Source organism: Schistocerca serialis, chromosome 11 (genome assembly GCF_023864345.2).
Source record: "Schistocerca serialis cubense isolate TAMUIC-IGC-003099 chromosome 11, iqSchSeri2.2, whole genome shotgun sequence".
In the NCBI taxonomy this organism is placed as follows: Eukaryota; Metazoa; Arthropoda; class Insecta; order Orthoptera; family Acrididae; genus Schistocerca; species Schistocerca serialis.
In genome coordinates, this window is record NC_064648.1 from 98,408,250 (window position 1) to 98,426,068 (window position 17,819).

At 45.1% G+C, this 17,819-nt stretch overlaps 1 protein-coding gene across 1 annotated transcript in view; it reads left to right on the forward strand.

Moving 5' to 3' along the window:
• The window catches only part of LOC126427027 (speckle-type POZ protein-like), a 131,929-nt gene that overhangs the window by 54,691 nt on the left and 59,419 nt on the right, over positions 1–17,819 (forward strand). The window contains exon 3 of the mRNA XM_050089193.1: positions 5,626–5,739. Coding sequence (XP_049945150.1) covers positions 5,626–5,739 — 114 coding nt within the window. The remainder of the gene's footprint in view (positions 1–5,625; positions 5,740–17,819) is intronic.

Consider the following 17,819-nt stretch of genomic DNA (forward strand, 5'->3'; position numbering starts at 1 on the left):
AGGAAGTTGGCAAATGGTGTGACTTCAGTGGAAGATGCTCCTCGTCCAGGTCAGGCACAACGAGTTGTGACCCCACAGAACATGGCAGCAGTTGAAGCCATAGTGAAGGAAAACCGCCGAGTGACACTGAATGACACTGCAGCATGTTTACACATTAGTCATGGGTCAGCAGACCACATTGTGCATGATGTGCTCCAGTTTCACGTAGTGTCTACAAGATGGGTGCCACGGCAGCTGACTCCTGAAATGAGAGGACAATGTGTCGATGCTTCTGAAGAACGAGAAGGTGATGGCTTCCTTGCAAGAATCGTTACTGGGGAAGCAAAGAGAGCGAGCGAGGAATGGCGCCATTCCTCATCACCAAAAGCAAACAAGTTTCGATCAGAACCGTCAGCAAGGAAGGTTATGCTCTTTTGGGACGAAGAAGGCGTCATTTTGGAGCATTGCATGCCCGGAGGGACTACTGTCACCAGTGCATCATACACAGATCTCCTAGAAAATCATCTGCGGCCTGCAATCAAATCAAAGCGACGTGCATTGCTGTCAGCAGGTGTCCTTTTCCAACATGACAATGCAAGGCCCCACACTGCCCGTACAACAGTTGCAACAATCACAGATCTGCATTCTGAGCGCCTTCCTCATCCACCATACTCACCAGACCTTGCCCCAAGTGATTTCCATATGTTTGGACCACTCAGAGACGCAATGGGAGGAAAGAATTTCCGTTCTGATGAAGAGGTACGCCTCGCGGTGCATAAGTGGTTGCGCGGACTACCAAAAGAATTTTTTTCTACAGGAATTTATGCACTTTGTAAGCACTGGAGGACTTGCATTGAGCGTGGGGGAGATTATGTTGAAAAGTGATACAGCTTTGTACCACTTCTGCAAATAAATAATATTTAAAAAAATGTTTAAGGTTTTCATTTGACCCACCCACGTAAAAAAAAAAAAAACTGACTATAGGATTCAGCGATGAATGACATCCGCCCAGACAAAATGCAGAGAACAAAAAAAAAAAAAAAAAAAAAAAAAAAACGTACTGAATTAGAGTCCTGGCCTCGCATACAATTTTATTCTGCCACGAGGTTCCATGTGACTGTACTGTTTTTAAAAATATTCTCCTTGAAAATTTATAGTACGTTGCGTTCGTTTAGAGAAATTGTCGAAACGTTTTCTTCTTTTTAAATGCATTCGCAATTGAAGCTACGGACAACCATCAGCTGTATAATGGAATGAGAACGAAAATCCGTGCTGGACTGCCACTCGAAGCCATATTTCCGTTTTAGGGGGGAACAGTCCCCTCACCATAAGGCTATCTGTTGGTCTGCTGATCAATTTTCACACTATTTTTTTTTTTCTTCCTTGTGCCATACGTTTTCCCCCTTCTCCAATAATATTCCGTTGCAATATGACGTCATTCTGAGCAGTGGTGTTTCAACTGCGGTTTGGAAGATTAATTATGATCACCCTGTACACACGGCTGTCGATATGGAATTTTGGATCTGGCTGTGAAGTGTGCTCAGATAGCCTAAGGATTTGCATTCCAACTGCATCTAGTTTCAAAAACAAGAAATTATAGGAAAAACTACACCAGATTTCTTGAAGTAACACTAAAAACATTATATTTGAATCAAGGAATTCAGAAGATTTTAAAGCATGAAATGAAATCAGAATCGAATTATGTCCTTATCACTTTCCCACAGAACAAGTATTTCATATTTGTGTTAACTACACTTTTAAGTTTTTTTTTTATTTTAAGGGCGAGAAGAGGCCTTCATTTATTTTTCTCCTGCACGCTCCATTAAAGACGGCCGCCAGAAGGTTTTCTGTATATTTGTTTTCTGAGAAGAAACTGATTTATTTTGCAGAAATGTCGAGAACGATGGATAAATCACTACAAAAGGGACACAGAAATACTAAATAAATAATTTTTTGAAAAAATGGGCTCTGCCATGTCCTGGCATCAGGTGCTTTCAGAATTATGAGAAGCCTAACTTATGATGCATAAACAAATGAAGTGGTGAACACCACCGTCGTGAATAGTTTGTGGACAGACGCCGACAAGACAAACTCTGAAGCAGTCGGTACACTGGAAAACAAATAAAAATGACGGAACTACTCTACTATAAGCAATGGTACACTATGTGATCAAAAGTATCCGAACACACCCCCAAAAACCGTCTTTCATATTAGGTGCATTGAGCTGCCACCTACTGCCAGGTACTCCATACCAGCGACCTCAGAAGTCATTAGACATCGTGAGAGAGCAGAATGGGGCGCTCTGCGGAACTCACGGACTTCGAACGTGGCGTGGTGATTGGGTGTCACTTGTCACATGTCTGTACGCGAGATTTCCACACTCCTAAACGTCCCTATGTCCACTGTTTCCGATGTGATAGTGAAGTGGAGACGGTAAGGGACACGTACAGCACAAAAGCGTACGGGCCGACCTCGTCTGTTGACTGACAGACCGCCAACAGTTGAAGAGGGTCGTAATGTGTAATAGGCACAGATCTATCCAGACCATCACACAGGAATTCCAAACTGTCTCAGAATCCAATGAAAGTACTATGACAGTTCAGCGGTAGGTGTGAAAAAGTGGATTTCATGGTCGAGCGGCTGCTCATAAGCTACACGTCACGCCGGTAAATGCCAAACGACGCCTCGCTAGGTGTACGGTGTGGAGTGCCTAGTCACGGTACACAATGTGTCGATCCGATGGCAGGGTGTGGGTGTGGCGAATGCCCGGTGAACGTCATCTGCCGGCGTGTGTAGTGCCGACAGTAAAATTCGGAGGTGGTGGTGTTACGGTGTGGTCGTGTTGTTCATGGAGGGGGTTTGCACCCCTCGTTGTTTTGCGTGGCACTATCACAACACAGGCCTACATTGATGTTTTCAGCACATTCTTGCTTGTCACTGTTGAAGAGCAATTCGGGGATGACGATTGCATCATTGCCGCGCGGGATTAGCCGAGCGGTCTGTGGCACTGCAGTTACGGACTGTGCGGCTGGTCCCGGCGGAGGTTCGAGTCCTCCTCGGGCATGGGTGTGTGTGTGTGTGTGTGTGTGTGTGTGTGTGTGTGTTTGTCCTTAGGATAATTTAGGTTAAGTAGTGTGTAAGCTTAGGGACTGATGACCTTAGCAGCTAAGTCCCATAAGATTTCACACACATTTGAGCTTTTTTTTTTTTATTTTTTTTTTTTAAATCATCATTCATCACGATCGAGAACCTGTTCGTAATGCACGGCCTGTGGTGGAGTGCTTACACGACAATAACATCCCTGTAATGGACGACCTGTACAGAGTCCTGACCTGAATCCTATAGAACAACTTTGGGATGTTTTGGAACACCGTCTTCGTGCCTGGTCTCACCGACTGAGATTCATACCTCTTCTCAGTGCAGCACTCAGTGAAGAATGGGCTGCCGTTCCCCAAGAAACCTTCCAGCACCTGACTGAACGTATGCCTGCGAGAGTGGAAGCTGTCATCAAGGGTAAGCGTGGGCCAACACCATATTGATTCCTGCATTACCGATGGAGGGCGCCACGAACTTGTAAGTTATTTTCAGCTAGGATACTTTTGATCACAAAGTGTATGCGTAGCAACGATAGGAACTAAAGCTAAGAAGTTAGTCGATTAAGACACACGAGGGGATAGAATGGCTGGGCTATGAGGTGATACGGGAGGCCCAAGAAAAGAATATTTGAAAGAAAAGAAAGGAAAGCAAAGAGAAATGGTAAGGCGATCACTCACTATAAGCGAGCAATCCGGCTTCGAGTCTCAGCCTGGCACAAATTTTCACTGTTGTCATTCAGTTATACAGACGACGGTTGTCCTTATTCGCCACTGCAAATACATTTCTTGTATTTCATAATGCCTGTAGTCGCTGTTCCTGCAGATGAGCATGTGTGTCCGAAGAGATATTGCATTTATTTATTTATTTATTTTTGAAGGAATCTACATAGAAAAGCAACTGAAATCACTCAACAGAGGAAAATCCACTGGACCTGACGGGATACCAATCCGATTCTACACAGAGTACGCGAAAGAACTTGCCCCCCCCCCCCCCCTTCTAACAGCCGGGTACCCAAAGTCTCTAGAGGAACGGAAGGTTCCAAATGATTGGAAAGGAGCACAGGTAGTCCCAGTCTTCAAGAAGGGTCGTCGAGCAGATGCGCAAAATTATAGACGTATATCTCTGACATCGATCTGTTGTAGAATTTTAGAACATGTTTTTGCTCGCATATCATGTCGCTTCAAAAAAATAACTAACCTAAGGACATCACACGACACCCAGTCATCACGAGGCAGACAAAATCCCCGACCCCGCCGGGAATCGAACCCGGGAACCCAGGCGTGGGAAGCGATAACGCTACCGCACGCATGTCGCTTCTGGAAACCCAGAATCTACTCTGTAGGAATCAACATGGATTCCGGAAACAGCTTTATTTGTTCGCTTTATTTGTTCATGAGACCCAGAAAATATTACATACAGGCTCCCAGGTAGACGCCATTTTCCTTGACTTCCGGAAGGCGTTCGATACAGTTCCACACTGTCGCCTGATAAACAAAGTAAGAGCCTACGGAATATCAGACCAGCTGTGTGGCTGGATTGAAGAGTTTTTAGCAAACAGAACACAGCATGTTGTTCTCAATGGAGAGACGTCTACAGACGTTAAATTAACCTCTGGCGTGCCACGGGGGAGTGTTATGGGACCATTGCTTTTCACAATATATATATAAATGACCTAGTAGACAGTGTCGGAAGTTCCGTGCTACTTTTCACGGATGATGCTGTAGTATACAGAGAAGTTGCAGCATTAGAAAATTGCAGCGAAATGCAGGAAGATCTGCAGCGGATAGGCACTTGGTGCAGGGAGTGGCAACTGACCCTTAACATAGACAAATGTAATGTATTACGAATACATAGAAAGAAGGATCCTTTATTGTATGATTATATGATAGCGGAACAAACAGTGGTAGCAGTTACTTCTGTAAAATATCTGGGAGTATGCGTGCGGAACGATTTGAAGTGGAATGATCATATAAAATTAATTGTTGGTAAGACGGGTGCCAGGCTGAGATTCATTGGGAGAGTGCTTAGAAAATGTAGTCCATCAACAAACGAGGTGGCTTACAAAACACTCGTTCGACCTATACTTGAGTATTGCTCATCAGTGTGGGATCCGTACCAGATCGGGTTGACGGAGGAGATAGAGAAGATCCAAAGAAGAGCGGCGCGTTTCGTCACAGGGTTATTTGGTAATCGTGATAGCGTTACGGAGATGTTTAACCAACTCAAGTGGCAGACTCTGCAAGAGAGGCGCTTGCTGTTCAGGTTTCGAGAGGATGAGGTATGGAATATATTGCTTCCTCCTACTTACACCTCCCGAGGAAATCACGAATGTAAAATTAGAGAGACTCGAGCGCGCACGGAGGCTTTCCGGCAGTCGTTCTTCCTGCGAACCGTACGCGACTGGAACAGGAAAGGGAGGTAATGACAGTGGCACGTAAAGTGCCCTCCGCCACACACCGTTCGGTGGCTTGCGGAGTATAAATGTAGATGTAGATTCATGGGTTACTGTATAAAACTGTGTTGATGATACAGGTACGTGTGTGTTTGCAGTGCAAGGAAATCCCGCAGAAGAGCGAAGCCGTCCTCGCCGCCCTGTACGTCAACGAAAACCGCCAGGAGGCGTCGGCGGCGAGGGACTCTGTGGTAAAGGAGGCTGCCCGGCTGGTGAGTAGATGCACCAGGCACCAGGCACCCAGGGTTGCCAAGCACCAAGCATCTGCATGAGAAATGTAACATTGCACGCACACACACACACACACACACACACACACACACACACACACACACATTATCTCAGGAAGGCAGAATATCCAAAGCCAACTACGAGAGGCATTTCAAAAGTCCATGCAAAAATAAAACCTGCTTACATGTTACAAGGATGGTTTGCAGCTCTTCAGGAAGAATCCGCAGGACTTTAAGCGTCGTTTCGTCGCTATGGATGAAACATGGATACGTTACTATACTCCTGAGACCAAAGAACAATCTAAACAATGGGTTACCAAGGGAAAATCTGCACCAAAAAAGGCGAAGACCATTCCTTCGGCCGGAAAGGTTATGGCGTGTGTTTTCGGCATAGTCTCTTTTTAGACTTATACACTTCGTCCATCGCTGTTCTAATTTTGTGATCCCTTCTGAATAATAGGAGTTACCCAAGTCTTCAAAATAGCTATTAGTTGCTGAAATCATCTCCTCGTTTGAATAAAATCTCTGTCCCACCATCCATTTCTTGAAATTCGGGAACTAATAGTTGTGGTGTCACCGCCAGACACCACACTTGCTAGGTGGTAGCCTTTAAATCGTCCGCAGTCCGTTAGTATACGTCGGACCCGCGTGTCGCCACTATCAGTGATTGCAGACCGAGCGCCGCCACACGGCAGGTCTAGAGAGACTCCCTAGCATTCGCCCCAGTTGTACAGCCGACTTTGCTAGCGATGGTTCACTGTCTACATACGCTCTCATTTGCAGAGACGACAGTTTAGCATAGCCTTCAGCTACGTCATTTGCTACGACTTAGCAAGGCGCCATATTCAGTTACTATGTCCTCTGAACAGATAATATTGTGAATCACGTGCCGTCAAGAGCGACGTTCATCATAAATGGATTAAGGTTAAATATCCAACTAGCTACGTCCGCTTTCTGAATTCTAATTCCTTGTCATGTTCCATACCTCACGTCAGTACAGTTCTTCCCTCCTGACGCCAGCCTGCGTGAGCTAAAACGCGCGCATTTCGGCCTCCTCTAGTAACACGGTGTTGGATCATCTGCTAACTGCAACAGTAGGCCGAGGGAGCGAAGCCTTGAGAATAGGGGGGATGTGAAACGAGGTGGAATCCTATTTCCGATAATTTTGGGACCACAACTGCTGAGGTGTGTGCTGGTGCATTGTGATAGTAAAGGACTTCTTTGCGGTCCAATTGCCGGCGTATTTCTTGCAGCTCGGTTTTCAAACGGTCCAATAACGATGAATAATATGCACTTGTAATATTTTTACCCTTTTCCAGATAGTCGATTATCCCTTGTGAATCTCAAAAGACAGTCGCCATAACCTTTCGAGCAGAAGGAATGGTCTGCGCCTTTTTTTGGTGTAGATCCTCCGTTGGTAACCCATTCTTTAGACTGTTGTTCGGTCTCAGGAGTATAGAAATGTATCAATGTTTCATCCACAGTGACGAAACGCCACTTAAAATCCTGCAGATTCTTCCTGAACAGCTGCAAACCATCCTTGCAACACTTCACACGAATCCGTTTTTGGTCAAGTGTGAGCAATCGCGGAACCCATCTTGCAGATAGCCTTTTCATGTCCAAATGTTTATGTACCCGTTCATTTGAGATGCCCACAGCACTAGCAATCTCACGCACGTTAACTCTTCTGTCATCCATCACCGTTATCACGGATTTTATGAATGATTTCTGGAGTCGTAACCTCCACAGGGCATTCAGAACGTTCAGCATCACTTGTGCTCATATGGCCACTCCGAACATTTTGAAACCACTTATAAACTGTTCTCGTGGAAGGCGCAGAGTCACAGCAATGTTTATCAAACTTCTCTTTAGTCTCCTGAGGAGTTTTTCCTTTCATAAAGTAATCTTTGATCACCACATAAAATTCTTTTCGTCCCTTTGACGATCACTCGACTTCCTTGATTCACACGAATGCCAAACACAAAGAAAGAGACCAATATGGCTGAAACGTGGCGTGCGTTCTTTCCAAAGATGCTACTAACTAAACATGACCTCGATACGCGCGAGTGGTGCCATCTCTCGGACTTTGCACGGACTTTTCGAACACCCCTCGTACACCTAAATCTTGAAAGTTATCTAAACAAATAAAAAATGTCACTGAAGTACTCTGTTCCCAATTGTAAGCCTGAGCTGTGATAGTAAATCAGCTATCGTAAAGTGAAGGCAAAGCTGCGCTGTAATAATAATTAATTGTCGTAATGAAAAGGGTAGGCTTTCGTACCGTAAAAGTTAGCAATCTGACTGCAGGAATTTTGAACAGTATAAACTGCGTGAATAATTAACTTAGACATGAAACATAGTCATTGGCTTTGCAAAATTTGATCACAAAAACTGTATCTGAATAGCGTAAGTTGGCCCTGAGTGAATAAATAACATAATCAAAATTTTTCCACCTTACCTCGAATCTGCGCAAATCTGGATAACTCGTTGCAGTACTGCTGTCTTGGGCGCCTCTATCCTAAAGCTGCAAATTACTGTATCTACCCAGGGACACTCGAGAGGTGCAATGAGTTCTGTTAATTGCAAATCGAACATACTTGGATGGATCATCCGTTAAGTCTTCACCTGGTAGCAGAGTGGTCAGCGCGACGGAATGTCGTACCTAACGGCCCGGGTTCGATTCCCGGCTGGGTCGGTGATTTTCTCCGCCCAAGGACTGGGTGTTGTGTTGTCCTTATCATTATCCGTTCATCCCCATCGACACGCAAGTCGCTGAAGTGGTGTCAGTTCAGAAGACTTTCACCCGGCGGGTGGCCCTAGCCACACGGCATTTACATTTTTATCCGCTAAAAAATATTTGTAAGAGAAAGGATGGCAAGAAAATGAAACATGCACATAAATGGCAACATTATTGTTTTTTGTATGGAGGACAAGTGCTCAAGCCAGATTTTAAATTTAATGAACTTCTCAACATCCAAGCAATACACTTTCATATCTCTGAAATCTAGTAGCTTTCAGTACAATAACCAAGTTCGTTCGATGGCGCAGCGCTAGTAAAAAATATCATTATTGTATTTACCTGACATTCCATTAGATTTCTTCCTTCTCAAATCAGTTTCATATTCATGTTGATGGAACAGAAGCTAAATTTTAATTTGGATGATAATATCACCATAGCTTCCTCACTAACACCACTTAAAATTATCAGCTTAACTCTAAGACAGTTGTACTTCGGCTCCACTCGCTACCAAAGCTGAACATTGCCTGCTGCCACTGTGCCCTCATACAGTTCAAAGACGTTAGCTTAACTTCTGCGATACAGCTTAGAATATCGCTGCTCGCTCACAATTGATTCAGACACCAAAAAGTCATATACCAAAATTATACATGACACCAATCAATCTGATAAGCTATATTTCGTCACTGTGAGTCTTTTGTCCTTCCCAATGTGCTAAACAGTCTGTCAGCCTAAGCCACAGATACTAGTAGGAAACAAAATGAGGTGTCCATAAATTATCTCTACAACTTAAGATTTTAATACTTCCAAGACTGTTGTAGATATTGCCCGCCTGGCTAGCCACGCGGTCTTACACGCTGCTTCCCGAGTGGGAAAGCGTGCCGGTCCCCGGTGTCGAGGTCCGGTGTGCCGGTCAGCCTGTGAATGGGTTTTAGGGCGGTTTTCCATCTGCCTCAGTGATTGCGGGCTGGTTCCCCTTATTCCGCCTCAGTTAAACTATGTTGGCGATTACTGCCCAAACACTGTCTACACGTACGTGTATACTATAATTACTCTGCCATGCAAACATTGGGATTACACTTGTCTGGTGTGAGACGTTCATTGGGGGGGAGGGGGGGGGGCGTCCTCTGGGGGCTGAACCGCACAATGACCCTGGGTTCAGTGTGGGGCGGTGGTGGTGTGGGTGGACTGCTGTGGCCTGTTGTGGGGTTGTGAACCACTGAGGGCTACAGCGGCATGAAGCCTCTACGTCGTATCTAGGTCTCCAGTTTAAATACACAATTCAGATATTAACAGATGTTTTTCAACACGTGATAACACAACTTATAAACTTTCGTTTCCTCATCCATGCACATCAGTGTACAAGACCTTTAAGGTGACAAGTTCAGATGCGTTGTGAGTGTGTGCTTTCGAGTCCTGTCAGTGTCTAACATTGGTTCGGTACACCGTGTGCCTTACGAAACCCCACACGAAGAAGTCTAGTGGCGCAAGGTCAGGGGATCGTGGCAGCCAGCGAATTGGACCATATCGTCCTAGCCAACTATCCTCAAACTTTTACATCTAGAAATTGACACACATCCAGGGACCATTGGACTGGTACCCCATCCTGCTGGAATATAACAGGTTGCAGTTGTTACAATTGTGGCACAGGAAACACTTGTGACATGTCCAGGCAAACAACTCAGTTTACGGAAGATTCGGTCAGAAACAATGGACCAGTGACGCAGCTGTGCATCACTCGGCACCAAATACTGATCGTGGGACTGTACCTTTCGATTTCGCGGCTAACATGAGTATGCTGTCATATTCTGTAAGGGTGTGCAAAAGCTTTTAACAGGACACAGAGGATGCTCCACTGAACAATCCGACATACGGAACATGGGATTGGAGAAGCCATCGTAAGGACATAATAAGAATAAAATCACATTACTGCGTACTTTTTCATTTACATAGGTTCACTGCAAATACCATCATTGACACAGTGAAAGTAGCATTTGTACTGTATCTTACAAAATGTGCCGAAACTCAAGGTCATCAGCCTCAATGTAAGCATGACATCGATGAACAAGATTGTGACGCATCATGATGAATATCCCTGGTGTGTTTCGAATCGCATCACAGGCAGCTACAATTCTGGCAACTAATTCCATGTCTGCATCCACTGTGGTCTCATGCACCAGTGACTTTGGATATCCCCATAGGAAATAATCAACGGGATTCAGGCCAGGTGACCTCGCCGGCCGTGGAATAGAACCTCCCCTTCCAATCCAGCGATCAGGAAATACAGGGTGAATCAAAAAGAATATATTTCTGAAACTAATGAACATATACAATAAATTTTGGTTTTTGATTAACGGGAAATTCAGTTTTTTACACCTTTTCATAGCTGTTCAATATCACCCCCTTCAGATGTGCGGCTTATGTCAAAATTTTTGAGACTCTCTCATGTTGTACAACTTAATGTGGTTGTTTCGTACCCCATATTCTCACATTATGACGGTTCACCTTCCCATTTAAATGCAATGGAACTAAACACCAAGTGTGGAAGAAAACTAGCATCCTCCATCTTGCCGAGAACGAAATTGCAGAACATCCACACGATGTTGTTTGTCACCTTCACAAAGAGCTAGCAGTGGCTGAATGTTGTACGGTTTCGTGTACAAACGTCGACGCAACACACGCCAGACGGACATCGGGGTCGTGTTGAGCTGTCGAACTGCACAGCGAACGGATTTCTGCGGACTCCTTGTCAAAGTATGGAGGATGCTTTGGACGTCTGTGTCAGACTTTCGGGGACGGCCCGACGATTTTGTCTTAACACTAACAACCTCTTTCTCGCTCTTCTTCATGCCATCGTCTAATGCTCCGTGTTACAGGAGGATCCACACCATACTCAGTACGAAAGTCACGCTAAACTGTTATTACTGGCCCGCACTGCGCATGTCGTAGAACACAAAACACGTAACGTCAGCGACAGCCCCGGACGGTTCACAAGTCCCGCCCAATCACCCCTCTCCACACCAATCCATATCCTAAGCTCCGCCCATGGTCTGCCGCATGTTCCAACATCAAAGTTGTTCGTATCACAGATATGCCAGTCATAACAAGGGAGAAAATCAGTAGTTAGTACGAAATACAGTTTTTCCGGTACCATTGTGAAAAGAATTAGAAATATGTTCATTAATATGCGAGTTTAAAAACCGTCACTAAGAAAGAAAAATAAAAATGGTATCCACACTCTCTTTTTTATTTCATGAGCTTTCATCTGAACTATATCAAAAAATCTGATATTTGTTAACTGCAGTGAGAGCAAATTTCCGTCACCTCGCCTAGTGTAAGAAATTCTGTTGGGAAATATTAATAGGTAGTATGGCCAAGGATACTGTCCATTATCTCGATTCTCTCAATGTTGTGCATAAACAAGGCAAAGTCGGTATCTTGGTTTGTTTCTGATTACCTCATTAAGACTAAAGAATGTAAGAGAGGGATAATGTAGAAATGCGTGATGCAAGCAGTCAGATATTTATACAGTGACATTCTTCATTAATATTTGCCTGTGTAATGGGTGAATTTTTACTTGTGAACTCTTATGACTGCTTGCTTATAGCAGACGCGAGATTACTCTGAGTTCTTCTTCAGTGTTTGAGAGCTTTAGAGCTGCCTATTGTTAAACATATGTACATAATTTCGTCAGTGTCATTCCAACACATCTTATCGTACTTTAATGTCTGTTAGATATCAGTTTTGACAGCAGTTGGCCACAACAGTCAAGATAAGATACCTTGTGTATGATAACTTTATTGAGAGTGCATATCTGTGTTTCATTTTGACAGTAATACACAAACTGCTAAGAAGTACTAACAGCACAACACTGCTAGTATGAACAACCGCGGTAAAACAAAAAACGACGAACAAAGAAACTACAGCGACGAGGAGTACCAAAGATCATATTGATGCGCTCTTGGTTGGTGTGGCAGGGGTAGGTGTGGAGGGGGGTAAATGGGCGGGGCTTGTGCAAATGTCCGGGGCTGTCGCTAACGTTTCCTCACAAAACGCTCTCTGTTATCGCGACACCATTTTCACTAGAACTGAAGTGGGCGCACACTGCTGCTGCCTAGCGGAAACCGTTTAAAACTCGAGAGTTTGCTTTTTCCAGCAGTACGTTGTTCGTGTACATATCTCAAATAACAAGACAGTTACGATTTTTTAAAATTGTATGATTTTTATTGGATACACCCTGTTCTGTACCAGTACTGCTCCACCGAATTGTACTGCACGTCTCCGAGTAGCACTGAGTAATGAATGGATCTGTTGTTGAGTTACAGGACGTTCTGTCATGGGACTGCCGCTCGTGCTCTTGCGGTAGCATTATCGCTTCCTGCGTACGGGGTCCCGCGTTCGATTCCCGGCGGGGTCAGAGATTTCCCCTGCCTCAGGATGACTGGGTGCTGTAGTGTTGCCTTTATCATCATTCATCTTCATTACCACCTCCGCTACGACCTTGCCTAGTCGGCGATGAGGGGTTCCCGATGGTTCCCTACGCTCCTGGGAGTATGAATCATCATCATCATCATAATCATCATCATAATCATCATCATAATCATCATCATCCATCATCATCATCATCATCATCTGTCATGGAACAATGTAAATACAACGGAGTCACCTTATCAACAGGTAAAGTAAACGAAACCTGCATCATGACTTCCCAGTAATCAGATTAGCCCTCCTTGCTTCATCCCAAGGATATAATGAATGTACAAGTAAGTAAACAGTACAGTGTGTGAAAACTTGTACGCATGTTAATTGAAATTCAGCTGGAAAACAGTAACGCTAGACAAAGCGGCAGGCAAATTTACTAGCATATCTTCTTAGTCTGGCTTCTTCGACCGCAGATTCTGTACCTCAAACTGTTCAGTGAAGCCTCCTGTTACACTACTGGCCATTCAAATTGCTACACCAAGAGGAAATGCAGATGATAAACGGGTATTCATTGCACAAATATATTATACTAGAACTGACATGTGGTTACATTTCCACGCAATTTGGGTGCATAGATCCTGAGAAATCAGTACCCAGAACAACCACCTCTGGCCGTAATTACGGCCTCGATACGCCTGGGCATTCAGTCAATCAGAGCTCGGATGGCGTGTACAGGTACAGCTGCCTGTGCAGCTTCAACACGATACCACAGGTCATCGAGAGTAGTGACTGGCGTATTGTGACGAGCCAGTCGCTCGGCCACCATTGACCAGACGTTTTCAGTTGGTGAGAGATCTGGAGAATGTGCTGGTCAAGGCAGCAGCCGAACATTTTCTGTATCCAGAAAGGCCCGTACGGGACCTGCAACATGCGGTCGTGCATTATCCTGCAGAAATGTAGGGTTTCGCAGAGATTGAATGAAGGGTAGAGCCACTGGTCGTAACACATCTGGAATGTAACGTCCACTGTTCAAACTGCCGTCAATGCGAACAAGAGGTGACCGAGACGTGTAACCAATGGCACCAAATACCAACTCGCCCGGCGATACGCCAGTATGGCGATGACGAATACACGCTTCCAATGTGCGTCCACCGCGATGTCGCCAAACACGGATGCGACCATCGTGATGCTATAAACAGAACTTGGATTCGTCCGAAAAAATGACGTTCTGCCATTCGTGCACCCAGGTTCGTCGTCTAGTACACCATCGCAGGCGCTCCTGTCTGTGACGCAGCGTCAAGGGTAACCGCAGCCACGGTCTCAGAGCTGATAGTCCCTGCTGCTGCAAACGTCGTGGAACTGTTTGTGCAAATGATTGTTGTCTTGCAAACGTCCCCATCTGTTGACTCAGGGATCGAGACGTGGCTGCACGATCCGTTACAGCCGTGCGGATAAGATGCCTGTCATCTCGACCGCTAGTGATACGAGGCCGTTGGGATCCAGCACGGCGTTCCGTATTACCCTCCTGAACCCACCGATTCCATACTCTGCTAACAGTCATCGGATCTCGACCGACGCGAGCAGGAATGTCGCGATACGATAAACCGCAATCGCGATAGGCTACAATCCGACCTTTATCAAAGTCGGAAACGTGATGGTACGCATTTCTCCTCCTTACACGAGGCATCACAACAACGTTTCACCAGGCAACGCCGGTCAACTATTGTTTGTGTATGAGAAATCGGTTGGAAACTTTCCTCATGTCAGCACATTGTAGGTGTCGCTGTTTACAGCATCACGATGTTCGCATCCGTGTTTGGCGACATCGCGGTGAACGCACATTGGAAGCGTGTATTCGTCATCGCCATACTGGCGTATCGGCCGGCGTGACGGTATGGGGTGCCAATGGTTACACGTCTCGCTCACCTCTTGTTCGCATTGACGGCACTTTGAACAGTGGATGTTACATTTCAGATGTGTTACGACCCGTGGCTCTACCCTTCATTCAATCCCTGCGAAACCCTACATTTCAGCAGGATAATGCACGACCGCATGTTGCAGGTCCTGTACGGGCCTTTCTGGATACAGAAAAGTTCGACTGCTGCCCTGGCCAGCACATTCTCCAGATCTCTCACCAACTGAAAACGTCTGGTCAATGGTGGCCGAGCAACTGGCTCGTCACAATACTCCAGTCACTACTCTCGATGAACTGTGGTATCGTGTTGAAGCTGCATGGGCAGCTGTACCTGTACACGCCATCCAAACTCCGATTGACTCAATGTATCAAGGCCGTTATTACGGCCAGAGATGGTTGTTCTGGGTACTGATTTCTCAGGATCTATGCACCCAAATTGCGTGGAAATGTAATCACATGTCAGTTCTAGTATAATATATTTGTGCAATGAATACTCGTTTATCATCTGCATTTCTTCTTGGTGTCGCAATTTTAAAGGCCAGTAGTGCAGTTCTAAGTCTAGGGCACTGATGACCTCAGATGTTAAGTGCCACAGTGCTCAGTCATTTGAACCAACGTTCTGGCCAATCTACCCACCAGTGTTGTCGTGTCCCTTGTAAACGCCAGACGTGCCTTGTCCATGTTGGCGCCTGAAACAATGGGGCACCCGCCCTTTTTTACGGAGGACGTTACCTGTTTCCACAAATGACGGACGCCATGCCCCAATAGTTGATGAGGACGGTGGTTGCTTTCCGCATCGTGCTTTGCAAGTTTTGTTTCACTTGGTTTTCTGGCGTCGTCTGTATGACACACATTGAGATTTCTGCTATGGCGTCCACATCTTGTCAGGTGTTTCTGCGTGCGAACTGTGTCGCCTGCAAAGTAAGAAAAAACCTCATGCGTTATCTTATCACATGTTAATAATCATATGTTAATATCCAGTATAGTTTTAAAGTTATTAAAGTCTTAAGTAGCTGGAATCCACCGATATCGGTTCCAAAGTGAGCCCAACCTAAGGCGGACACTGTCACAGCAAATGTTGCATAGATCACTGCGTCCTCCATATCTAAAACTTCCTCGTAATGCGCAATATACGCTCTAAATCAGTCGGCGTCAGACATTTTTGGTTCAAATGGTGCAAATGGCTCTGAGCACTATGGGACTTAACATATGAGGCCATCAGTCCCCTAGAACTTAGAACTACTTAAACCTAACCAACCTAAGGACATCACACACACCCATGCCCGAGGCAGGATTCGAACCTGCGACCGTAGCGGTCACGCGGTTCCAGAGTGAAGCGCCTAGAACCACACGGCCACACCGGCCGGCATTTATCTTGTAAACTTGCAGTGAGTTAGTGCAGTTCCCAACACGTAGGTCTCCAGTAACTTTGGTGTCCAACACAGCAAAAACGAAACCAAGTAAAAACTTACTGATGTTTGGCAACAGTGCACCAAGATAAAGGCACTGTTGGAGGAGAGAAGAATAAAACCGAGATAAATGCACATGATAATTCCACTAAAGGTCGAATTGAAACCATTGATCAAATGGCGCGTATGTACACCTGCAAGAGGGGAACAAAGAGATGGCCTCTATCTGTATTTTACTCTCTCATCGACATTTGTGCTATCAATGCAACCACCATAGCCGGCCGGAGTGACCCGTGCGGTTCTAGGCGATACAGTCTGGAACCGAGCGACCGCTACGGTCGCAGGTTCGAATCCTGTCTCGGGCATGGATGTATGTGATGTCGTTAGGTTGGTTAGGTTTAAGTAGTTCTAAGTTCTAGGCGACTGATGACCTCCGAAGTTAAGTCGCATAGTGCTCAGAGCCATTTGAACCATTTTGCAACCACCATATACATCCAGCAACATCCAAGATGGAATGAAAAGAAACACAACAAACGGAAACTTTATCTTCAGCAAGCTGGGATGGAACTAGTGAAATCGCAGGTAGAAGAAAGAAGTGCCAATGCAAGAGGGTTATCTAACCAAATTGTTCAATCAATGGAGACTATACTACAAAAGAAAATCAAAGAAGTGTCAACAGAAACACGTCAGCCTCCTGCAGGGAAAGGTCGGTGCCATGTTTGTGTAAGAAAAGCTAAAACAAAGAAGCAGAAGTGCAACAATCTAAGTAAAACAAAACAGTATTGTGGACAGTGTCATAAACATGTAACACACATTCAGAAAGAATTGTGAAATGTGTCTCTTGCCTTGAAGTTGAGGACTCAGTCTATTGTATATGAACACATCTGTATTTTGTATTGCAATATGTCAATTTTTTATTCACTCAATCCAATATTTATAACAATTACAACATTATTTAACCGATGCCTTAGTTAAAATAAATACATAAACCATTTTGAAAGTTGTAATTTTTCGTCAGTAAACTTACTTAATACCTGTGGGCTCGCCGAACGGCCCCCCTGCCCCCCTTAGGCATCTAAGTTAGAAAAAAAGGCGTGGGCGTCCTAGGGATAAGACGGCCGCCAGCCCTCAGCTCAGTTCGTCAGCGCACCTGAGGATGGCGACATGCCTGATCGCCGAAATATTGGACACTGTGGACCGGCAGTACACCCGTGGACTGTTCGAGCTTATTCACTTTGTCAGAATAGCAACGTCATCAGCGAATCGTGTCACTGATATGCTTTCACCTCGAATTTTAATCCCACTCCTACATTTACATCTACCTGATTACTCTGCTATTCAAAATAAAGTGCAGGTTCAATGAACCACCTTCAAGCTGTCTCTCTACCATTTATAGTATATTTTACTGCTCAGAAGAAGAAATTGTTTTTCCAACTGGTAATATTAAACTCGTTGTTACTGGACTAGTGTGTGTAGTGCTTCGACCATAGATACTAGTAGACTGGCCTTGCCGTGCAGAAGCTATAGGGCTGGTGCGGCTCTAACATAAACCACGTGACTGTTGGCAAAACGTGGCGGG